Source organism: Apteryx mantelli, chromosome 11 (assembly GCF_036417845.1).
Source record: "Apteryx mantelli isolate bAptMan1 chromosome 11, bAptMan1.hap1, whole genome shotgun sequence".
Taxonomy (NCBI): Eukaryota; Metazoa; Chordata; class Aves; order Apterygiformes; family Apterygidae; genus Apteryx; species Apteryx mantelli.
The window spans coordinates 3,033,161-3,058,466 of NC_089988.1; the positions used below are offsets into that span (position 1 = coordinate 3,033,161).

General features: G+C 51.8%; 1 protein-coding gene across 1 annotated transcript; it reads right to left on the reverse strand.

Moving 5' to 3' along the window:
* Nucleotides 1–205: 205 nt before the first annotated feature.
* On the reverse strand, nucleotides 206–1,234 carry LOC106491585 (leukotriene B4 receptor 1-like). The gene has a single exon (XM_013951208.2). It carries the CDS (start codon nucleotides 1,232–1,234, stop codon nucleotides 206–208), a length of 1,029 nt encoding a protein of 342 aa, XP_013806662.2.
* Nucleotides 1,235–25,306: the final 24,072 nt, after the last annotated feature.

The window sequence follows — 25,306 nt, forward strand, 5'->3', positions numbered from 1 at the left end:
ATGGGTTGATGGATGGATGGATAGATGTGTGGATGAATGGATGAATAGCTGGATGGGTGGATGGGTAAGTGGATGGGTGGATGGATCGGTAGATGGAAGTGTGAGTGGATGTTTGCGTTGATGGGTGGCAGCCGTGTCCACACGCATCTATTCCAAGCCATTTCACTCTGCTTGTCCATCTGCACATGCCCCATGCCTTCCCCAGTCACTCTGCATTGCTGCTTGCTGCTGTGTCATCCTCCTTGCCGACCTCTCCCTCTGCCTGTGGCTCACCCGTGCGTTTGGTGGCCCTCCCTGTGCCTGTGCGTCTACTGCCAATCTCTGAAGCTGTTCCCTCGAAGAGCCGAGCCATGAAGGTGGCACCAGCAGTGCGAAGCAGCCCCCGGCCAGCACAGGCATAGAGGAGGGGGTTGACTGCACTGCTGAAAAAGGCTAGGGCTGTGAGAGGGGGCCGGGCAACTGCAGCAGCTCTACACAAGCCCTGTGTGCCATGGAGCTCACCGGCCACCTCCAGCAGGTTGACGGCATGGTATGGTCCCCAGGCAGCAGCAAAGGCAACCACCACCAGCACCACCAGACGCTGGGTACGGCCCTTCCTCCGGAATCTGGTGTGCCGGAGCCGCCAGAGCAGGACCCCATAGCCAGCAGCGATGGTGGCCATGGGCAGTGCCCACCCTGCCACTGTCTCCAGGAGGTTGTGGAAGACCAGCCAGCCTGTGCTGTTGTGTGCCCGTTGACACCGCTCCCTTGGTGCCTCACCGGACACCTCCCGGAAAGTAATGGTGGGCACAGCGAGAAGGAAGGCCATGACCCATGCGGCAGCCACAGTGCCATGGGTTGCCCGAGTGGAGTGGCCTGCCAGGGCCAGCATGGGCCGGGAGACAGCCAGGCAGCGGTGGAGGCTCATGAGGACGATTAGGAAGACGCTGGCATACATGGCAACGGCACAGATATAGTGGCAGCCCTGGCAGGCTGCAAGGCCCAGCTCCCAGCGCCCGGTGCTGAGGAAGCGGAGGTAGACGGGAGCAGTAAGCAGGGTAGCCACGTCGGCCAGTGCAAGATGAGTCACCAGTAACGCTGGAACAGTGTGCCGGCGTGTCAGCACTGTGGAGCTCCACAGGACGAAGGCATTGCCTGGGAGGCCCACGGCAAAGGCCAGTGACAGCAGCACCAGCCCCACTGTGGCACCGGGGATGGGGGCAGCTGTTGTATTGGAGAAGCAAGAGAGGGTCATCAGAGCAGGCAGGTGGGGCTGTGGGTGGGGGGGATGAAAAGAGGGGTTACACAGACTCTCTCTGAACAAACTTAAACACCCAACCATTCACCTATCCATCCACCTATCCACCCACCCACATAATTGATCCACCCACTCATCCATGTAACCACTCATTTACCCATCCAAATGCCCATCCTTCCACTGAAACATAAATCCATCCACCCGTCTACCCCACCATCCATCCAGCTACCCACCCGTACATACACCTGTCTCTTCTCCTACACCATTTGCGCTCCTCTCCATACATACACTGCCTCCTCTCCACAGCCTCCTTCCCCCATCTCGTTTCCACTCAAACATCCCCCTCTCACCTTTTGCCACAGCCTCTCTGTATTCATCTATTCCATCATCCCTCCTTCCCTCACTCTAAAGTCTGTGGGGACTCTTCCTCCTTCACTCCTCTCTTCTCATTCCCTTCATTTCTTTGCCCAGCCTATCATCTCCCAATGCCCTAGGATACCCTAGTCCCCCCACCCACTCCCAGGGTCTCCATACCTCTCAGTTATCCACCCATATCTCCCAGGTGACCATGAGGACCTTCCAGCACTCTCCAGCCCCTCCCAGGGCCTCCTCTGTCTCTTTCAGTTCCCCCTCCAGACACTTTAGTTCTCCTTATCGCCTGCAAGTGTCCTTCACTCTTTCCCAGCTCCACCACACACCTTCTCAGTATTTGTGGTCCCTTCCCAGTCACCTCCACCCCAACCCAAAATTTCCTCACCCTCGCACGCTGGGGACTCACGTCTCCTCTTCCAGGGTATGCTCTCCTGGGTGGGGCACCCCCCAGCCCCTCTCTCTCTGGTTGTGACTGTAACCGCTGGGTTTCACTTCCCTCTGCATGGCCCCAGCAGGAAATCATTGCACAAGAGGAAGAAGGTGGCAATACTTAGTGAGGGAGGGGTCCCAGGGCTGGAGGGAGTGCTCAGCAAGGGGCAGGGATAAAAGACCCTGACATCCCCAGCCACAGAGGCCCTGCAGTGAATTAGCCGGTGTGATATAACTGCCACACACTGCCCTGGCTGAACACAGTAATTCTGCTCCTGGAGCGAAAGGGCTTTTCCAGGCACCTGTGGGAGGGGTTGATGATGAACAAACAGACGCTTTGAGCAACACACAATGGGTTTTGGGGATCTGAGGATGTCCATGAGACAAGGCCATGTGTGTCATTACCCACTCCCACAGGTGTCTGGAAAAGCCCATTTCCTCCATGGACACAGCCACTGTATTGGGACAGGGCAGTGTGGCCTAAGGGTTAGACTACAGAAGGCACACTGGATGGCCACCATGGCTGGGAGCAAAGTGTCCTTCAACCCTGCCCCTCAATGGGCACTCCCTCCAGTCCTGAGTCTCCTCCCTGATAAAGTATTGCTGCCTCTTTCCTCTTGCACAATGGTTTTCTGCTGGGGCCCTGCAGGGGGGAAGTAACACTCAGCGGTTACAGCTGCCATCAGGGAGAGAAGGTGCAGGGGGCATCCTGTCAATTAGAGGGGACCCTGGGAGGGGAGACATGAGTCTCTGACATGCCAGGATGAGGGACCATGGAGTGGGGTGGAGAGGACTGGGAGGGACTGCAAATACTGGGAGGGTGTGAGGGAGAACTGAGGGGGAGTGGGGACCACTGAAAGGTGTGTGTGTAACTGGGAGGGTTTGGAGCAGGACCTGGGAGGACTGGAGGAGCGACTGGGAGGGACTGGAGGCCACTGGGAGGGTCTGGGTGGTTACTTGGGAGGTCTGGGTGGACAACTGGGAAGTGTAGCTGGCACTGAGAACAGATGGGGAGACTGGGAGATTCCAGAGATGGAGAGAATGAGGAGAGGCAAAGGAGGAGAAAGAGGTGGCCCACCAGGGTGGAGAGAAGGGGAAAGAGGCATGATGGGACAGATGATTTGCAAAGGACACATTGAAGAGTGAGAGGGGACAGCTGGGTGGGAACAAGAGTTGTGTGGGGGAAATTCTGGAGGAGAGGAAGAGACGGGTATGTGGATGGATGGTTGGGTGGATGAATGGACTCATTGGTGAATTGATGGAATAATGGGTGGGTGGGTGGGTGAATTAATAGATGGATGGGTGGGGGGGTGGACTGGTGGAAGGATGGATGTATAGGTGGGTGGTTGGTTGGATGAGTGGAAGGATGGGTGGATGGATGCAGGGATGGATGTATGGGTTAGTGGATGGATGGATTGGTGGAGGGGTGGATGGCTTTGTGGATGGCTTTGTGGCTGGACAGGATGAGCAAGGGGAGGAAGAGCACTGTCTGGAGTTCAGGGACGTTCTTCAATCCCAGCAAGAGAAACTCCTTTGGTGTGGTCCCATTATCTCATTCCCTTTTCTCCATACAGAATTGTCTGTCTTTCTTTTCCCACTTGCAGGAAGAGGTCCTGTGAGCAATGATATGCATTTCTGTGTTAAATTTAAGAAGAGTTGTGGTGGACTTTACTGCTGAAAAAAGAAACAGTCCCCACAAAATATCTATACACTTTTCCTTTGTTCACTGTCCATTTTTGCCCCTGACCCTGCACCCTCCATAGTATAAGGAGAAAGCAGATTCTTCCAGAGGGCAAACCTGCTTGTCTCAAGAGAACTGCTTCTGACCACAGGGGTGACTTGCCCCGTGGAGCTGCCTCTTACTTTGGAGTAAAAGGATCATGTGTATTTGCTCACTTTTACATATTCTGCTTTCCTGTGCCCATGGATTTTCCCAATATTATCCAGACTAGCAACTGAAGAAAGAGATTTTTTGCTCTCTGGCAAGGGAAAGATGTGTCAGGAAAACAAGTACCATAATTTGAAACATGTCAAGGCAGATTTCCTTTCTCCAACCAGGAGAAAGTTGGGTGTGGCACTAGCTGAGTGGTCTCAACTTTCTGAAACCTTTGCTTTAGGAGGAGATAATTCACCTGTTGAACATACCAAGTTATTCATTTGGTTTATGAATAGTAACTAGCTCTGATGAAAAAGGGTCTATGCAGTGGGAATGGCACAGAGGATACTTGAACCCACATTGTGTGTCAAACTGTACAGAAAAAAAGAAAAGGCAGGAGGAAGGGAAAGTATTAAAGAAAGAAAAAAGTAACCATGAGTCAACTAGGAAAAATGAGAGACTTTGTGCAGAGAGGAAGGGAAATGCACAGGGGGTATCATTTGTTTCACATCTTTCCCTCCTCAGTGATGGTCCCTGAGGGCTCTGGGGCTGCCTCCCTGCACATCCCAACCCAGCAGCTCTACCTCAGCACAGCCAGCTGTGCTGGCACGGCTCCCTGCTCAACAGTGCTGGGCACTGCAAGGGGGGTCCCCCGGGGGAGGGGGGACAGAAGCAGGCTCAGGGACATGTTTAACGCTCAGGACATACCTGAATGCATGGCCAGGGGAAGTCCATTCCTGAGAAATACAGCCCTCTGCTCAGTGGCACTTGATACAGCCATTCCTCTAAGCTCTGTCACACCCACCTCTTCATCTGCAATGAATTGCTTCTGAAGGTGATAACAACAGGCAGCGATAGGAGAGGTTTCCAAAATCAGTATGGAATTACTGATGTCCCCAGCATTTCCTACTGCAGGGATGCGAGAAAGCTGAGGGTCATAGACAAAAACCTCTATGAATGTGCTAAAGAGGGAGAGAAAGAAAGAGAAATTATATATCTCTGTTAGTGATGAATGGAAGAGCAGAGATAACCTGACCCATCCCAGCCAAGATGGGTGAGTGCCCCTGGGCTGGCTCCAACACAGCAGCAGTCCAGCTGTAGCTGAATACTGCCAGATCCAGTTCCCAGGATCTCTGCTCTGCAGTGCCATGGATTTATGTGGATGTACTGTAATTCTGCAGGTGACCTCTGTGCTGGTGGTGCCTGGGAATGAAGATGAAAGTTAGCATCTCACCTTCTGCTTTTTACCCAGCACATCTTTCCCCTCCCTGGTCTCTTTGTAAACCACAACCCATGGCTCAAGCACTGCTCTGCCTTACTGTTCATTTCCAGCACTCTTGTGGCGAGTCGCAGTCCACACCCAAATGCCCCCTGCTCTCCGGAGTGTCCTGGGGTTTAGAGCACAAGCAAGTCTGAAGGTTTGTGTTGCAGTTTGGCTCTCCCCAGGGACTGCAGAGAGTGAGCAATACATAATTGGCCCTTAAAGGAGACTGAAACTTCTGAACTGCTGGAAACTTTGTAAACTCCTCTGGCGAGGCCTGCCTTTTCCCATAACCCTGTGCCATTTCTACTCAGGGCTATGCTCTTTTGAAAAGGCAACTGAGGTTGGGCAATTGCCAGACTCCTCTAAAATCGTGACACAAAGCCAGGAGAATTCCCATGAGTCAGATTCCCTTAACCTCCCTGCAAGCAACTGTGTGTTCACTGACTCTCAGTTTTAGAGAGCCCTTAATGCCTGAGCTGGTCCCTCCATCCTCCTGTGATGGTTAGTGGGGAGGGAGAGGCTGAGCCACAGGCATTTCCTCCTAGCCATGGAGACTTGCCCTCAGGTGCTAGGCTCTATCGCTTGAGGGGAGAGGGTCTCAAACCTCTCCCTGAAGAACAGGGGCCTGGCATGTCAGAATCTGAAGGGAGTGGAGATACCATCTGTCCTCCTGGTTCAGGTTCTGAGGTCAGACCAATTTGCTTAGTGCTTTATCCATCAGGTCTTGAAAATCCCCAAGGATGGAGACTTCACAACCTCTCTGGGCAACCTCTTTCTCACAGGGAAGAAGCTTCTCCATTCATCCAGTGTGAACTTCTCTTATTTCAATTTATTCCCTCTGTCTCTCATCCTCCCACCTTTCACCACTGTGAAAAGCCTGACTCCATCTTCTTGACAGTCTCCTTGTGGACACTGGAAGGCTGCTATTATTTCTCCTCTCTGCAAAGCCATCTCTTCTCCAGACTGAAAAACCCCTGTTCCTTCATCTCTCTTCACAGGGCAAGTGAAGCCGTCCTCTGAACATTTTGATGGCCCTGCACTGAATGAGTTCCTGTTTGTCATTGTCTGTTTTCTTATTCAGGACCCAGCATTGAACTCAGTACTCTAGATGTGGTCTAGAGCACTGAATAACGGGGAGTGATCATCCCTTCGAAGTACAGCTGTGCTTCTGTTCATGCATCTCAGGATACTGTTGGCCTTCCTTGCTGCCAAGGCACACTGCTGCCTCCTCTTCATGTTGCCATGCACTATGACCCCCATCTGGTTTCTCATCCATCCTAACCATCACATCCTGACTTGGATGCAAGACTTCTGTGGGAGACCGTGTCAAAAGCCTTGCTAAAGACAAAGTGACATCCACTGCTCTTCCTTCCTCTACAAATCCAGTTCTTTTATCCTAGAAGCAATCAATCAGGTTTGCCAGGCAGGATTTATGCTTCCATAATGCTGCATAACGCATAATTTGCTGGTAATGGGCAATGTCCCTACACTGCAGACACCACTCTTCCTCTTCTCACTTATGATCTACTTGGTAACAATGTTTGGGAACATCCTCATCCTTGTGCTGGTGGTGGCAGACTGGCATCTGCACACCCACATGTATTTCCTCCCAGGCAACCTGTTTTCCTTGGAGACCTGCTACAGCTCCACCATCCTGCCTCGGCTGCTGGCCAGCTTCCTGACTGGGAACAGAACCATCTCTGCTCACAGCTGTATGGCACAGCTCGATTTCTTTGGCAGTTTTACAGTTAGTGAGTGATATCTGCTGGCCATGATGTCCTGTGATCGATACTTGGCTATATGCCAGTTCCTGCTCTATGCAAGCCTCATGACCTGGAAGGTCTCTCTAGAGCTGGCAGCAACATCTTGGCTAGGGGATTTGTTGCTGTCTGCCACAGTCATATTCCTCTGATCCCAGGTGAAGTTCTGTGCCCTGTAGCAATTGAGTGCTGTGACTTTACCCCATGGCTGGAGCTTGCCTGCAGTGACACCAGGAAGGTCAGGCTCATTACTTTCATATTTGGCTTCTTGGATGTAGTCTTCCCCTTCTTGTTCATACTGGCCTCCTGAGTATACATCATAGCTGCCATCCTGAGAATCCCATCCAGCATGGACAGGCAGAAGGCCTTCTCCATCTGCTCTTCTCACCTCACTGTTGTCACTGTTTTTTATGGCGCCCGCATCATTGTCTACCTGATGCCCAGAACCCCCCAGGCTTAGAGAGCTCAAGGAAGTGTTCTCGTTTTTCTACACCGTCCTCATGTCCCTGGTCAATTCTGTCATCTACAGCCTGCAGAACAGGAAGGCCAAGGAAGTGCTGAGGAAAACACTTAGGAGAGATTTCAGTGCCACCCAGAGCTCATGCTAATTGCCTGACATGGGCACGAACAACTTCCACCTCTTCTGCAAAGTCAAGCGCTGAGTAATGGGGACCTCTTTAGAAGTACCTGGCATTAAGCCTGCTTGTGGAGTGGCAAGGGAATGAAAGGGAAAGGTCCTTGGGGAGAAATGTTCTTATTTAGAAGAGAAAGTTAAAAATGTAATGTGTTTACTTTTTCTTTGATAATAAACAGCATGGTGGTCTTACATGTGTGAATTTTTGAAGTTTTCTTTTCCTGCAAATTTAGAAAAAAGAAATTTGGGATGATATATGAGTACCTTCCAGGTGCAAGCGTGGCAGGATTTTTCTGCCTTTGGGTCTCTGGCATGGGAGATATCTCCCTCAGCAGTGCACGTTTCCAGTGTAGAAGCTGTCAGTCTACAGTGAATGTCCTCTTTCTCTGGACTTCCAAGAAAAAAATGTGCCCTTTCTATTTGGGGGCTCAGGAGGTGTAATGAGAACACCCGAGGAAGATCTGGCAAGGAGTCAGTGACTGGCAGAGCAAATGGTAGCAGGCCCAGTGTGAAACTACACACTGACCAAATTCCGTCAGGGCCAGGCATGCACATTCTGTTTTGTCAACAATGTCTAGCTGCTTCCTGGACAGTAGTTTCTCAAGGTTAGCACAGCTGAGATAAGGAAATAGTTCTAGTAGATTTAACGGGCCCTTACGAACGAGTCGAGACTTCTCCATGTGTCCATGTGTCCGACCTGTACCTCCAGCAGCCTCCCATTGGTGATCCCTCCTCACAGTTTCCAGGGCTCCCCGTGCAGTCTGTAGTGTAAGTCTTTTAATAAATCTATCCTGTTTAACCCGTTATGAACCTTGAGTGTCTCTCTCTCTGCTGGTATCCGACCCTCTCTTGTCCTCCTTGCAGTCATAGGATGGTTAAACCCACCACACCTCTCTTCCCTCCTCTGGCCTGACACAGCCTCAGGGACCAGCTGGGGATGCAGGAAATGGGTGGGCTGAGTGAGGAGCTGTGCTTTCTCGTGTGTCAAGAGGAGATGGAGAGGCTGGGGTGATGCAGGCAGTTCCTGTTGCTGAGGGCTAAAAAAAAGAGTTGCAAGCGACACCTGGGTCTCCCTCCCCAATATCCTTCTCATCCACTGAGGGATCAGGAAGCCCTGACTCCAGCTGTGCTCCTCTGGCTCCAGCTGCAGCTCTGGTCCTCGCCCATCACCTCCTCACAGAAAGATGGGGACAGCCATCCCCCCTCCTAGCTCCTTTTCCCTTGGATGATCAGGCTTCCTTCCCCAGCCCTCCTTCCCATTGCAAAGCTTTTGCACAGGTTCTTCAGAGCCCAGGGCAGGGGTGGGCCTATGGGCCAGGTTGTCCATGAATCTCGACTCCTTTATCTGTCTGCAGTATGGGACCTTGGGAGTCACATTTTGGTTGATGGTGTTCGGCACTGTTGTTCACTGCTGACTCCTCTTCAGCTTCTTCACCAGCATCCCCAGGTCCTCTCCTGAAAAGCTGCTCTCTTACCAGTTGGCCCCAGCCCACCTTTGGGCATGGGGCTATTGGGGTTATTCCATCCCAGGTGCAGGACTCTGCCCTTTCCTTCGCTGAATTTCAGGAGGCTCCTGACTGTAATGTGTTGAGGTCCCCGTGAATAGTAACCCAGCCCTCCCAAGTAACAAGCAGTAAATAGCAAAGACCAGAACTCTCGGGTCACTAGTGGATGGACAGTGAGGGAACCTTCCCAGTGTAGCCCTGCAGAGGGTCAGGTACAACTCTGTAGCTGATCACAAGGAAACAAAATTATCTGGAGTCTCCTGGGAAAGAGCAAATTCCTTGTGTGACGCTGGTTTTGGGGATCATGTAGAACTTGTTGTAGGATGTTTTATGGGGCTTGTGGGAGTGCAGAAAGCTTACACTGGGATGTTCAGGCAGAGGGCCAAAGGTAGGAGAAGCAAGAGATCAAGGGGAATCAAGAAGAGCAAGAATGGGAAAATGGAGAGGAGGGTCAAAGAAAGGGAGCAGTCCCATGTCAACAAGCTGCTGGTCAGAACGCTTGTCTGGCTGAGGTAAGTGTATGTGGAATGTGAGAGCATCTGCTTCATTAAGGTTATCTGATCATGGACCTTTTCAGTGCAAAAGAGATAATAAGCAAAGGGGGAAGCACTTAACAAAACACATAGAGACACAAACCTGATAGCCAAGGGATAACAGAGACTATAACAAAGACCAAAGGTCTGCAGTCACTAATTGGTGGGCCATAAAGAAACTACGGACATAGTTTGTACCTGGACTTTGTAACAGATAAGAAGGGGGAAACAAGACATGAAGATTTTGGATATTCGAGAGGTGCTTAGGAGACTGTGCAAAACTGACTAAGGAATGTTTAGGGAAGGGGATCAGGGAGGAGCAAGGATCTAAGACATCTTTTCTAAACTGTCTTGCTGACCACTGACAGAAAAGGGAGCCAGGCTGATTCACTGGACTTATTTCAGTATCTCGCTCAGAAGGGGATGGACCATCTTTCAGATTCTCCCTGTGTCTCTCTGATGATGGCAAAGTGAGCCTAGACCACGATCTGAGATGTTTGATGTCTATTGTGATGAGACACTATTTCCAGCCTCTGGAGGATCACTTTACTGCAATTGCAGCACACTGGAAAGTATCTGAAAAACCCTCCAAATGACTGGATGCATCTAAGGAGTCCCTAGGCATCCTTCAGATGATGTACAATAAAATCCTCCAGGATGTCTTTTATCTCAGTGTATAATTGTTGTTTGACATGTTTGTTGCGGTTTAAACTTTGAAATAGTTTTATTGTCTGCCTGGCTTGCACTTCTATCACTTTAATTCCTTTTAGACCTTGGATCTCGAATGTGTGACACCCTTTGGAGGGAAATACAAACAGGCCTATGAAGGACTCACTGGGTCATCAAGATAGATGTACAGATGCTATGGCCTGTATCAGGTATGATCAGTGCAAGGAAATGCTTCATGGAGTTGATGTCCTTAGGACTTGGTCATGGTCAGGTGGGATGCACTTGGCCTGCTCGGTTTCACACATACCCCACACAGCATTTTAATTTGACCTAAATCCCCACACTTCTGTAAGAAAGACCGATGAAGAATTGGCATTTCTAGGACATGAATCACCCTGTTTTCAGAAAAACAATTAAAAACTTCAGGGGAGAAACTTCCATTCAGAGATAGGTCCAACATATCCATGTGTGAGACTCACCCATATAGGTCAGCCTACAGGATAGCCTTCCAGGATGGCCTTGCAGACTGAGGATGGGGGTTACTGCCTATGGGAGTATGAGACTCATTCTGGGATGCTGGTAAGGGTATTCAGGGATTGCGCAAAACTTACTACGGGGTGTTCAAGGATGGACCAAAGGTGGGAAAAGGAAGGGATTAAGGTATTTTGAGGGACTACAAACATGAGAAAATAGAGGGGGGAAGGGGTGAAAGGAACTGATCATCTGTAAATAGACTGCTGGTCAGCACACTTGTCTGGTCATGCCCTGCACCTGATCCCCCCAGCCTGTCCTGTCTTCTTATTAAACTCCATTTTCCAGGATGAGGGAGCTCTCTATTCTGTGTGCATGTGCATGTAAGGGGGTCTCAGTGCCAGCCACTGGAGTGGGGACCACGAGTTATAGGGGCCCATGTGCCTGGGATGCCAGCAGCTGGAGAGACTGGAGAGTATGCATGTTGTGTGGGTGTAGCGAATGATTGCACGGACTCAAGACATGGTGCATTTTGAGACATTTATTGTTTGTTTCTGAGCATATTTAAAAAGTTAGCTGCTTCAGTGGTTTCACAGATGCACTTTGCTAAGCCAATCATCATGCAGATTATGTCACAGGTAGCCAATCATTACACCGATCACGCACACAGCGATCATGTCTTGTACCTTGCTACTTGTTTAGAAAAGCTGTCTTGCCCTTAACCTTGGTTCCCTCTGGCTTCTGCTAGTTTATCTGTACTTTCTCAGGATGTATCATTCCCAGGTCCACCGGTGTCCTTGGGTACGTTTGTCTGAGGCTCCTGTTGCTTGCTACTTGCAACTTTCCACCAGTTTAACCCTGTCATGACCCTCCACATGTGGGTGTGTACGTCAATGTGTGTAACCGCTAGTGAACATCAAGGCAGACTAGCCAGCAAGTAAGATAAGACATTTGGGAGCCAGTTTCCGAAGAAGCCGTAAGCCTGGGCTGGATACTGGAGAGTCCAGAGGGTCTGTGAGTTGGCTGCTGGAGGGACCAAGTGGTCCAAACCAGCTACTGGAGAAACTGTGGGGTCCGGGAGTCTGGTACGTGAAGGGCCGTAGGTCTGGACCGGGAGAGGAAGTTGCCATTTACATGAGAGACCAGCAGGAATGCTTGGAGCTCTGCCTTGGAATGGATGATGAGCAGATGAGAGCTGATGGGTCAGGATGGTCCCACATGGCAGACCCACATGGGTGATGTGGTATGTGTCTGCTACAGAACACCTGTGAGACCTTCTTCAGATAATTGGAAGAAGCCTCATGTTCACAGGCCCTGGTCCTCATGGCAGACTTGAACCATCCTGGTATCTGCTGGAGGAACAACACAGCAGGGCACAAGCAGTCCAGGAGTTTTCTGGAGCACATTGATAATAACTTCCTGACACAGGTGATTGAGGAGCTGGGGAGGAACCTTATGCTTACAAACATGGAAGAGCTGGTCAGGGATGTAAAAGTCGGTGGCAGCCTTGGCCGCAGAAACCATGAGATGATGGAGTTGAGGGTCCTAAGAGAAGGGAACAAGGCAAATATGAGGCAAACCCTGGATTTCAGCAGAGAAGACTTTGGTATGTTGATGGACCTTCTTGGAAGAACCCCATGGTATATAGCCCTGGAGAGAAGGGTCAAGGAGAGCTTTTTGATTTTCAAGGATCCCCTCTTCAAGCTCAAGAATGGTCCATCACAACACGCAGGAAGTCAAGCAAAGATGGCAGGAGGCCTGCAAGGATGAACAAGGAGCTCCAGGCTCCTTGTTCTCAGACATGAAAAGGAAGCATACAGGAGGTGGTAGCTGGTTGTCCAAACTCAATGATTCTGGTGATGCTGTACCAGAGAGACTTTGTGTGCATGTCTGGGTATGAAGCAACTTGGGAGACAGGGCATCCAGGGGCCAGCTCCTGGATGGACTGAGGATCTAAGACCAGCTCTAGGAGGAATCCATATGGTATATATGTATGTATAGTTATATATTTTCAGTTAACCAGCTTTCATTCTGATCAGCCAGACACAGGAATAGGAAGAGGCTGCAGTTAGTATTTGCATTTGCGTGAATGTTGAGTATTTCTGCCTTTGTTCTTCTGTGGTCAGCTGTGTATGTCTGTACATGTGTATAGTGTCTATGTGTGCATGGGTACCTACCAGGGATGGAAGCTCAGCCTTGCTACTGCCTGGACCTGGGCACATGGAACAGCGGCAGCCTCACCTCGGTCAGGTTACCATATCCAGCAACTTCTAACATCATGAAACCCTTATCACTGGATTACTGGACCTCTCTTGCAAGACCAAGCATCCAAACATGTTTCCTAGGGCATCCAAAATCTAAAACAATTCATGTCATCAAATCCATCTTGGGGGAGCTTAGCAGATGATAACACAGGCATCCATGGAGAAGGTTTATGTTCCAGGCTGGGAGTCATTTTAACAATCTTGGAAAGGCTGCAACATAAGGGTTGGATGCCACTGCTTACATACAGCCAAAGTACCCTGTGGCATCTGAGACACCAAGTGGGGCTTGAAGGACTGAGAAACTTCACCTTCAGGAGGGACTGCTAGAGGACATGATTGATACCCACCCCCAGCAGCAACAATGATGCCAGACACTTACCTTTTAGCAAATGAACCCTGTCTTAGATGACTCTACGTGTCCATTAGTAAAGTGTCAATTGCCAAGGATACTGCCAAGGGCAATAGACACCTATGAACGGGCCACTCTGTTGAGACCTGGAGGGCAGCAGGGCCTGTGTCATGTCTGGCAGCCCCATGTAGAGGCCTTGGTTGCCACAGAGGGTCCAGAGGGAACCAGGAACTAGTGTGCAGGTAACTAAATCCTGCCAGGAGTGCATAACAGGGCCTTGACCCGCTGCTGCTTCAGCCTAGCCCCTGGGAGAGCAGCAAGGCCAAAATGGGATTTTTCTGCATCCCTCCATCCAAAACAAAGACACTGTACAACCACAAGACAGAAGTGTACTGTCTGAAAATGAATAAACATGAAGGATTCTAGCCCTTTGGCCCTTCCTCCAGGCAGTGCTTCTTAGGACTGGTTCTAATTCTTACTTCTAGTGGTCTACCTGTATTTTAGCAGAAGACTCTTTCAGTCAAAATGCATTAGTCTCTGGAACAGGGAGAAAAATCCTAGAACAACTTGTCTTCCTTTGACTCTGTTTGCCTGTGACGAAAGTACCTAGGTGAGGTTTGCTTCCTTGCTGTCCTGCATACACATCTGTTACCGTTCTCGTTCTTACCGAGGAGGCACGGGGCCTTCTCCCCAGACCCCGGACCATCACCACACAGACACCAATATGAGGAGTGGCAAAATGGCGTTTAATGAAGCGTGTCCTACTCTATTATAAAGCTGTAAAGCCCCGCCTTCTTCTCCGGCAGCAGTGCTCCGCCCGTTACGACCTTCCCATGTTCCGCCCCGCAGTGCCTCCCTGCTCATCCTTTTTCCTCCACATCTCCCCCTCTCCCATCAACGTTGTTTCGTTATATCGAGCGGGACGCAACAAAACACGCGGAAGTGCGGCGTGTCTCGACGGGACCGCCATCGGGTGGTTCCTTGCATTAGTAGCTTCGTGAGCGGAGCTGTGTGCTGCCTCCCCTTCTTCCGCTTCTTAACACAGGCGGTGTCCTTGTCTTCGTCGGTTCAGCGAAAACCTTAAAGGCATAGGCGGGATTGCTCATTTCCAACAGACTATATCCCCCCCCCCCCAAAGCCCAGCCATTCCTCCAGAAGTTCTCCTTCTTGTTTTCGAGCAATCCAGACTTGGCCCGCTACTTTCAGCAAGGCTTTCTTAACGCAGCTCAGTATTACACACAAGCATAAGCCTATAGTTATGAGGATTAGCAAAATGCACAAGCCTTCAGCGAGCAGTCCTATTAGCCACTGTGGTAGATTGCCAAACAGGTTAGTTAGCCATTTGTCTAATGGCGTTTATTGTGGGCTGCGTGCAAGCTTACATACAGGTGCACTTCGTTTCCACCCCTAGGCTGCGCGTCACACCGCGTGATCTTCCGCTACGCCTAGTCTACCGCTTCTCATGCAAATATCTTGTCTATGCAGTTTCCCAAGATCCACCACATCTCCCCCCCTTTCTAGAACCTCTTTTTCCTGTACTATTAATTGATATACTCTATGCTCATGTCTATCAAGCAGTTAAGCCGTACATGCCGTAAGCAATAATTCAGAATTAGCAAGCCACAGCATATCGCTATTACTACTGTGAGTGCTATCAAGCCTAGTGTTATAAGCCATTTCTAATCAAACCATAACAAGATCCACGCCCCTGTGTTGACTTGTTCCCCGTCAGGAAAGTCTCTGTCGGCCCCGCCTCGGGGTTGAACGGGATGCAGTAGTGAGCTGCTCTGTGCGCCTGTGCTCATCTCCTCCAGTATGACTCTGCGGTCCCCGGAATCATGAAGCCGGCGATAAGCATCAATGCAGCCATGCAGCAGCATCCCATCTGGCGTCGCCCTGTTCAGGATGGAATCTCACCAAGAATGATTAGTTACACCCCAGACCCTCCCGTACGTGCATTTAGGTCAGGTTTTATGCATTTCATTGGAACCCATCTTATCTGCTCCTCCCGTTTTACCGCAGCATACCCTCTTCCCTGTGATATCCACAAGAGAAGCAACGCTGTGGTCCCTTTCTCATCTGGTCCACCGCTGTGACAAGAGCCTGCGCTGCTGCTGTTCCCTGATTCTGTTTTTGCAGTACCGTGCGGATGACAACCGAAAGTGGTGTTCCTTTAGGGATCGTTTTCAGGATGTCCTGCGTCATGGCGTCACTCTGCTGCCAGAGGCACTCCGTCATGACCGGACCCTGGGCCTCAGGGGGCAAGTCTGACTCTGCAATGGCCCGCTGGAGCCTGTCACAGAATTCAGTGAAGCTCTCTGCGTGTGTCTGTTTTATCTTTGTCCAGGGTGGCTCTACCTTTACTAGCTTCCCGAGTTCTTCATACACGGCCCGCGAAGCCTCTGTTGTGGCCATGACCTCCCGCCTTATTTCCTCTAATGCACGCAATAGGGTGTCGACCGGGGATGTTGTTACTTCTTCTCCGCCCTTCGGCTTCCCTTTCGGCTGTGTCTCTCCTATTGCACACCCCCGCAGCCTGCGCGTAACTTCTCGCAAGCCCCCGCCTTCCTCGTCGCTGCTATCTTCTCCGCTCTCCTCCTCAACCGGCAATCTCACCCGAACCTTCCTCCCTCCTTTCAAGGTCGAACTCTGGTCTCTCCGCTCCGACTGGCCGTTACCCTTCCTCCCTCGCTGCAGTGCCTGACTCTCCCCGCCTACAGCACCCTCCTCTGCCGGGGCCCACGGCAGCAGGGTCCTATCTTCCTCACTAAGCGTCTTCCTCAAAACTGCGCCAGGCACGCAATCCTCGGGTTCGGTCCCGTCGACCCCCCATCCCTCTCTGTCTTGTGCGAGATCTTGCCAGGGATACACCGGAGGCGGCTCCTGGGATTCCACCGGTAGGATCACTGGAACCTCTCCGCCCCCACTCTCCCGTTCTTTCGCCGGGGCCTCCCTCGCGCTCCGCAGGAGCATTCTTATCAGCCCCCACACCTTTAACTCCCTCGCGGATCCCCCGTTCATCGGGGACTCCGCCAGCGCTGCTGTGCATTGCAGCCACAGTTCCTCCCGCAGAATCTCCATAGGAGAAGTAATCGCTCCCTCCTTTACGAGCCTCTCTACACACGCTCGTATCGCGCTCGCCTTCAGCGGCGCCCGCCATTCCTTGGCGCAGGCCATTACTACCTTACATATGGCCTCCATGGTTCCGGATCCGGATCCCTTCCTCACGCTCCCGGCGCCTGCGCCGGCCGAGCCGCCTCCTCGGTATCACGTCGGGGTCACCACTTGTTACCGTTCTCGTTCTTACCGAGGAGGCACGGGGCCTTCTTCCCAGACCCCGGACCATCACCACACAGACACCAATATGAGGAGTGGCAAAATGGCGTTTAATGAAGCGTGTCCTACTCTATTATAAAGCTGTAAAGCCCCGCCTTCTTCTCCGGCAGCAGTGCTCCGCCCGTTACGACCTTCCCATGTTCCGCCCCGCAGTGCCTCCCTGCTCATCCTTTTTCCTCCACACACATCTTCTTTTGCTGTGTCCCTGAAGTGCCCCTTCCCAGAGTTGCTCTTGCAGCTGTCTTCCTGGACACTCAGAGAGAACAGGGTGCTTTAAAGGCCTTCTTCATCTGTTCCTCTACCTCACCATCGTCACTGTTTTCTACAGCACCCTCATCATTGCCTACATGCTGTGCAGAACACCCAAGCTGAGATGTCTCAAGAAAGTGTTTGCCTTTTTCTACACCGTCCTCATGCTCCTGGTCAATCCCCTCACAACCTGTGGAACAGGAAGGTCAAGGAGGTCCTGAGGAAAGTCATCCGGAAAGCCCTGCCCAGCAGCCAGTTCAGAGTATGTCAGGGTCCTGAGTGCACAAATAGTCTTAATGGCCCTGACCAGCCCTATACCCTCTGTCCATGGGCCTAGAAGCCCCATCTCAGCTCAGCCCTGGGCTTAAGTCCCTCTCTGAGCTATGCTGTAGTAGTGCTGGTCTCCAGTACAGCCCCAGACATGTCTGTGCTTGGCCATGGACCCCACTCATCTGGAGCTGGACTAGCACTGACTTCCTGGCTTGAACCCAGACCTGTCTTGTCACTATGGACCTGCCTGGTGATCACTGGGCTGTGTCTGACCCTGGTTACCATCTCTAGACCTGATCCTGACCCTGACCTTTGGATTGATATCCTGGCTTGGCCTCGGACCTGCCTAGTGACCACAAATGGGGCTGGTGATCTGGACTCTCCATTGATCCCAGCTGCCATCGCTGCCTGCCCTGCTCCCCTCACCCGAGTACTGTAGGATGGGTCCTGGCTGGTGAGGCACCTGCCCTGCTGGTTGTGTTATCCAGCTTGGCTGGTGTTTCCCCATCTCTTAGGGAGCAGCTGGCCCTCACTGGTCCCTGGCACAGTAGTTTTTGACCTGATGGACTAAATTGTTTTTGTTTTGAACAAGCACAGAGGATTTGGACAGGAATGTGCCATGCACCTGACTTGCCTTGTAGATGTGTGGAACATTGAATTCCTTGAATGGGAAGAATCAGTGGGGAAACGTTCTAGCGCAGAAGAGATGTTATTGCCTAATGCCTTGCTTGTTTTTTGTTTTTTGTTTTTTTTTTAAGTAAATAAAACAGTGGTCCTGCTTCTGGGGGCTGTCAAAATGCCATAGATTTCTTTGGATGTGAACAGAAGAAAAGAATTTCAGCTGAAAAGTGAGCTTGTTCCAGGGGCTGTTGTGACCGTATTTTCCTGACTGTGCGTTTCTGGGACTGGAGCCTTCTCCCCAGGGGTTTGCACATGTCCAAGGTACATTTCTGTATCTCAGACTGTTACTGTGGCTCTTCTGCTTTCCTGTGATGATGTCCAGGTGAGCAGAGTTGCCCATACTCATGCAGGTGCCTCGGGGTATCCCAGGCATGCGTGTGTGCTGGGCACACGAAATGGGGACCTCAGGAAGAGGTCAGCTGGGGAGTGAGGCGGAGAGGAAATAGAGTCAATAGGGAAACATGAGGGCATCTGAGAAGGCCTTCATTCCCCATGTGTGGCCAAGAGCACTTACTCCTGCAGACAGGGACTTCAGTGCCAGCCTGTTGAGGATTCAGCCCCTGCTGAGGCCAGTGCCAGCATAGCCCACAGGCAGTGTGCCTTCAGAGCCCCTTGTGCCCTCCATGCCTTTTCAGGAAGCCTGGGGGATGAGAGCAAGTGGGGAAGCCTGGGTCAGCCTGCTGCTATAGGGAAGAGGAACTGTTCCTGAAGGCCCTCTCCAGGGCCTGCCTGGAGCCCTCCTTTCACCTGGCTCTGGCTAACAGGGGTGGCCACTGGACGAGATGTATCTGTCTCCAGTGGGGACATTCCTCCATGCTGGCTCATCAGCATAGGCTCCCTCTCCCTTCCCTGGCCAGCAGAGTAGTCAGAGACAGAGATGTATTTAGTCTGGCCTCTCCTCATGCATCATGTGCTCCAGCCCCATGAACACTTTGGTAGCCATTTGCTGGACTCACTTCAGTTTGTCCTTGTTTTCCTTGTACTGGGGAGCCCTCAGCTGGACACAGGACTCCACATGTGGTCTCATACCCCCCAAATAGAAGGGAAATAACCCCTTCCCTGGGTCTGCTGGCTGGACTCCTGCTAACACAGTCCAGCAGGCTGTCAGCTTTTGCCACCGGTGCACAGGGCTGACTGCTCCTCAGCTTCCTCACCAGGAGTGCCAGGTCATTTTCTGCAAAGCTTTTCTCACCAGTTGGTCCCCAGACAGACTTTTGCATGGGGCTGTTGGGGGTCATTCCACCCAGGTGCGGGACACTGAACTTGGCTGAATTTCATGAGACTCCTGTCAGCCCAAATTCTGCAGCTTGTTGAGGTCTGTCTGAAGAGTGAGCTGTCCCTCCAAGGTGTTGAGTGCTCCCCGCAATTTGGAATCATCCACAAATGTGCTAATAGTACTCTCTGTCCTATTGTTAAAATGTTCGTAAAAATATTGCATGGCATTTGTACAGATATCCAGCAGGCAAGGACATGTGGTTTGTAACGATATGCAGGGAATAGTTATTGAACTTGAAAGGCAAAGACAAGACTGCAAAAGTAAAAACATAATCACACAGTTACACAGACACTAACGAGCAGTATATAACAGAGACGGTAACAGACACCAGACCTCTCGAGCCACTTCTGGATGGACATTGAAGGCAGCCTGCTGCCTTCTGTGCACAGAGGTTCAGGCCTTGAGATTCCTCAGCTATTGCCAGAATCAGCAGCAAGGATCCAGACTAAAGGCCAGGGAGTGTTTCTCCTTGCTCTGAGATCTGTACAAGGCATGCTTTTTCCCTCCTTTCCTCTCATTTGCTTTTCCTAAGGAGATCTTTCCTCTGCAGCAGTGTTTGCTGAGGGAGGAGGAGGCCTTGGGAGTTGCTTGTTGCCAGCTGAGTGTTATCGTGCTACAGGCACTGTAGAGGAGTGAAGGCTTTGTGGAGCCTTCCACACTAAGAGAAGGAGTCCCTTTGAGGAGGAAAGCCAAGGCAAGAGTACTGTGCAAAGGATGTGCAGCCCCAGGTCTCTCTTCCTCCCAGTTGCAGTCTCTGCAAGTTCCTCCATTGTCCTGGTGTACTGTGACCTTCGTGTGCTGCAGCAGGGCAATGAGAGAGCACCCATGTGCAGGCATCAGTGTGCTAGGTGTGCTGTCGTTAGGTGCTGCCACTGCTGACATGGGCAAGGGGCTGTTTTTTACCTGAACTTTGGGTGGATGTGAGGAGCCCCACTTAGCTCTAGAGGCATTGCCTGGAGTAGCTGGAGCCAAGGGAGTGTCCCATCCTACACACATCCATCCTCCAATGAGGCTGCTGGCTTTTGGGGAAGGCACTGTGGATCCTGTGTGCTTGAAGCACTTTCCCCTTGGCATTTTCTACCTGAGTGCTTTTAGAGTTTCAGCTCATTTTTTTTTTAGGGGAGAGTTCTAGAGCTTTTGCATTGTGAACTTTTTGTTTTCTTCCCTGACTCCTCCCTGATAGGCCCTGATAGGATCATCTTTCTGCAGCCAAAAAAAAGTCAAGGTGCCAATGAGTGGAGTGCTGGGAGTCAATTGCTTGCTAAGAGAAGAGAGAGAAGTGGTCCTTCCTCCAGCCTGCCTCCTAGTGCTCGTTTAAAGGAGAGCTCTTTTTACCAAAACTGAGGACAGATAAGCGTCGCTCTCCCACACCCAACTCCTTCAGTGGGTCATTTTGCTGGTGTTCTCGGACTCTCCCTGTGCCATGCCATGTGAGACCCTGGAGGCAGAGCCTTCTCTGGCTTTACCATGTGGCACGCGCATTGCTGAAACCTGCTGGATTGGCTCCAGGCTTTGCCTGGGAGAGAAATCCTAGCCCTTGCTGAAACAGGGGAATGCTTGAGAGCAGTGGAAGCCTTGGCCTATTTTGCTTGTTGGAAGCCTGCTTGTCTAAGACTGGGGCCCTGGCCTTGTGTGTGCTAGTCCTTGTGTATGTGTGCCGCCATGTGCTCATTGGTGAGCCCCCTGAGCAAGGCCTGAGAGAGGGGGAGTGGTACCGAAGAGTTTCAGCCTCCTCCATTGAAGGCCCAAAGGGCCTGTCAGTAGGGAGGACCCTTGGGTGAGTGCCTTGAGGGCACGTGAGGCAGAAGAGAGAGGCAAGAGCTGGCCTGCTGAGCCCCTGTGAGAGCACTTCCTCTGTGCTTCTTGGAGGTGGGAAGTGAACAGGCCCAGGGCTGTGACTGGCTGTTGAGAAGAGGTGCCTGTTGCAATGCCTTGGAAGACTAGAAGCAAATGGAAGGCATGGAGCGTTGGCTTTGTGTGTTTTGGGGCCCCTGGCTGTCGCCTGGCTGCTGCCATGTCTGGTCTTGTCCCTTGTGTGTCTCTGATGCAGAGGCGCGTGTTGGCTGGAAATCCTCTGTGAGGCGTGTCAGGGGTGCAGCGTGTCACAGTGCGCTGGGTGCCCTGTGGTGGGGATGGGGACCCCAGTGTGTTGGTGCTGCGTGCAGGAGGAGGTATCTGGAGAGAGCAGTGCTATGGGAGCCCTGCCAGGCTAGGGAGATGGGGAGCACTGCAAGGTGAGGATCTGACTTCACTCCTAGGGTCCAGCGTGCCATAGCGGTGTCCTTCTTGGGGATGTGGTGTGGGGACTGTTGGTGACCATGGTCCCTCCTTGGAGCATCCTGGTGCGAGCCAGGGATGCTCACCTTTTTCTGGTTCCTTAATGGCTTTCTGTTGAATCTGGACCGTCTGCATCTTCCCACCCCAGACACTAAGCCATTCCAGTCCCTCAGAGAGGTGGGGAGTTAATTAAAGGAGTCAGAGCCATTTCTCGTCTTTGTGCCTGCCCAGACCCTTGCAGACAGCGGGGACACCACCTCACAGGAAGTCAGGCCTCTTGGGGTGATGGGTGGCTCTGAGGCACCTGTCCTTGGTCAGTGGTGTAGGTGGCAGCTCCAAAGCCACCGGTCCTTGGGAATAGAGTCTCAGACTAGCAGATGCATTGAGCCTGCAATGGCAGGGACCTGTGGAGGTAGGGGTCCAACACCGGGCTCAAGGCATGGCCCGAAAGGGCAGGATGCTCCAGTCCTTGTCCAGTCAAATTTGGAATATTTCCAAGGTTGGAGACTCCAAAACCCCTCCGGGCCCCTGCACCAGTGTTTGGCCTCCCTCATGGTGAAAGAAAGAGGTTTGTTTTTAATATCGAAGTGGAATTTCCCATGCTCCAAGATGTCCCTGTTGCCTCTCATGCTGTTACCATGTACCTCCAAGAAGAGTCTGGCTCTGTCTTCTCTGTGCCCTCCATAAAGTATCTGCACAGCAGGTAGATCCCCCTTGGCCTTCTCTTGCCTAGGCTGAACAAACTCAGCTCTCCCAGTGCCTCCTTAAATGCCTCATGCTCCAGACCCTGACCATCTTGGTGGCCCTGGGCTGGACTCCCTCCTGTGTGTCAGTGTCTTTCCAGAACTGGGGAGCTCAAACAGGACCCAGTATCCGGAAAAGGGTCTCAGTTGTGCCAAAAAGCAGGGGTAGAGTCTCTCCGGTGGCCCAGCTGTCTGTGCTCTTACGAATGCAGCTCATCACAGAGAGGAGACCTTTACCCCTCGCTTTTGCAACTGTGTAAGGCCAACAGAACTGATAATAACCCTCCAATTTTCTAGGTTGCTCCACTCATGTAGGCTCCCAGTGCAGTCCTAGAGCCCCCGAGGATGGAGGGAGGATGCCAGGGTGTGTTCCTGTAGCTGTCAACACCTTTGCCAACATTGTGACCCTCTGTGAAAGCAGCTGCAAGTGAGTGAGGTGAGGCTACATATGGATGTGAAGGCTTCCATAAATGCCTCTGGCTTCCACGGTGACTTGGGATGTGAGTTCATCTCCTGGCACCTCTACCTCCTTCCAATTCCTCATCCCACAAATGCAGTTACTGTTGGCCTGCTCAGTGAATGCTGTTTGTGCCCCCTCCTTTCCTAGAGGGTAGTGGTGGCCTTCAAGATGAGTTGAAGACCCTTATAATAAACTGCAGCATCTCTTGAATGCCTGTGTCTAAGCGCCTGAAAGCCTCCTCTGCTTGAACTGAAGACAGTGAAGACAGTGCTTGGGCTTCTCAGTCTGCAAGGGGTGAAGATGTGCCCAGAGCCAGGCAGCCCAAGGCACCAAGCCATCAGCCAGTGCCCCACAAACCCAGGTGCAGAGCCCGAGCTCCCAGCTCCAGAGCCTGCACCCCCAGGGCAGCTGGCATTTCAGCAGACCTCCGGTCTGGGGCTGTCTCATTGCTGGGTCCTCGTTTCAAAGCCCCTGCACCCATTTTCCCTTCACAGAGCCTCCTTGTCCAGCTAATGAAAGGAAAGGGGCAGAGATTACTTTGGCCTCAGGAGACCTGCAGGACTCCCAAACATTTGCATCTGTAATTTCTGTATTATCAAACAAATCCCCTAACGCTTGTTCCCAGGTGGAGGTTCATGACATGGTAGGGTTCGGGAGGGAGGCAGCATCCTGCCCTTTGAAAGCTCCAGCATTGCCCAAGGAGCCAGTTCTGGCCCTTGTCTTGTGCTGAGCTTTTCCACATGCCTTGTGAGCCCAGAGTGCCTTGGCCACCTTCTGGTGTTACCACAAGAGCTTCCCTGTGTGCCTGGGCTGAGGAGCCAAGGGAAGGCAATGAGCAGAGCAGTGCCTGGGGAGTGTGCAAGTGTTGAGCATCCTGCATGCATCTCTTCTTGCTGGCACTTGGTTGTATCTAGCAGAACGGCCAGTTCTGTGGAGCAGAGACAGTGTGTTGGTAGACTACCTGGCACAGAAGTGGTCTGGCATCAGGTCGATGCCTGGTGCAGTGCTAAGTTGATCTGACAGTGTCAGAAACCCTTTGCAGTGCAGCTGTTTCCTGGGCTGATCTCTTTACCTAGGCACTGGAAATGGAAGTGGCCTCCTGCTGTCATTTTCTAGATGCTACAGTGCAAGTGCTCACAGCTAGGATGTGTTGGTAGTAAAGGAAAAGCAAGACTAATTGTTCGGTGTTGTGATTTGTCCCCAGGGAGACAGAGTGGAGATGTACTAGGATAAGGGGAGAGACTCACAAGGCGACGGTGGCCGTTTGTAGAGGAGTGTCATGAACAGAGTGATAACAGTGGCATCATGGGACATGAGAGCGGCCCAGGTGAGCTTCTCCTCTGCGAAGGTGATCAGAGAAGCCTGCCTCAGTACCTGTTTTTTTTGTGCAATACAGACTGGCCCAGAGATGTTTCTCATGTATGAAGAACCAGTGGAGGTTCTCAGCTCCCCCTGTGAGAGATCCTTGGGCAGAGCACCCTTCTGTAGAGAAAAGGCTTTATCTGGCACAGCTCTTAAGGGTGTGCTGAGCCTGGAGAGCTCCTCTGCATGTTCCCTGAAGCAATAGCAGTGCGTGTGTTCCCCAGCAATGTGAGTGTTCCCATCTGGTGGTGGAGCTGGGACAGGCAGGCCCGCAGAGGTTTGCTCCCCCAGCAAATCTTTCCTGAATTGAAAAGCTTTGGGGCTTTGTCCTTCCTATGGATTTGGTGTGGTGATCCCAAGAGCTGTGCAGGCAGGCGGACTCGCAGCTGTTTCTACCTGATGACCAGTTGTCTTTAAGTTACTGTTTATTTGTCCTGCCTTGAGGACGAACCCTGGGAAACTGTCGGTCCCCCTCCTGCTGTGGAGACCTATCTCAATGGCTCTTGTGTCTGGAGACACTTTGTTGCTGGCAGCTTGTGGGAGCTGCTCTGCTCCCACCCTCCTGCTCTCTCCGGAGGGAGAGAGAGGAAGCAAGGGCGACAGGGCTGCAGGTGGGGGGAAACCTCACTTGTCTCCCAAGGGAGCGACCACTGAGCTACTCATCTTCCCCAAAGAGGACAAGTGGTGAGCAGCATGCCACCCAGGACACACAGTTATAAGCAGTGGGTCTCCCAGGAGAGATGGTAGTTGTTCCACTGTTGGCTCTGACACAGAAATAAAGAGTTTAAGACACATGGTCATATCTGGCCAGCTCAGTGTGTCCAAGTTCCCTGAGTACCTCACAGGCCAGCAGAAGGCAGCAGGCCACGTAAGCAGCCAGGAGGAACATGGTTTGGATGTTGAAAGTGTGCCTGATAGGTGGCCTGGCAAGGACTGAAGCCTCCCCTTGGCCTAGGAGGTGCTGAGGAAGAAGTGAGCACACAGTCAGCATCCAAGCTGTGTGCCTGCAACTTGCCTGTCAGGTACTAAGGATAAAGTGACCTCATGAGCATATACTCTACCCATGTGCCTGCTGCTCCTGACCTATCAGGTAATCAGGCAGAAGAGATCCCAGCGTGCACATTGAAGCCACACAGGTTTCTTGCTTATTAGGAGAATACACAGAGGTGACATCACTAGAACCTAAACCAACCAAGAGCCTGCTGATGGCCTATCAGCTCCAGAGAAAGAAATGACCACACAAGGAACAACCATGGCATGTGTCTTCTGCTGGTCACAAGTGACCTCAA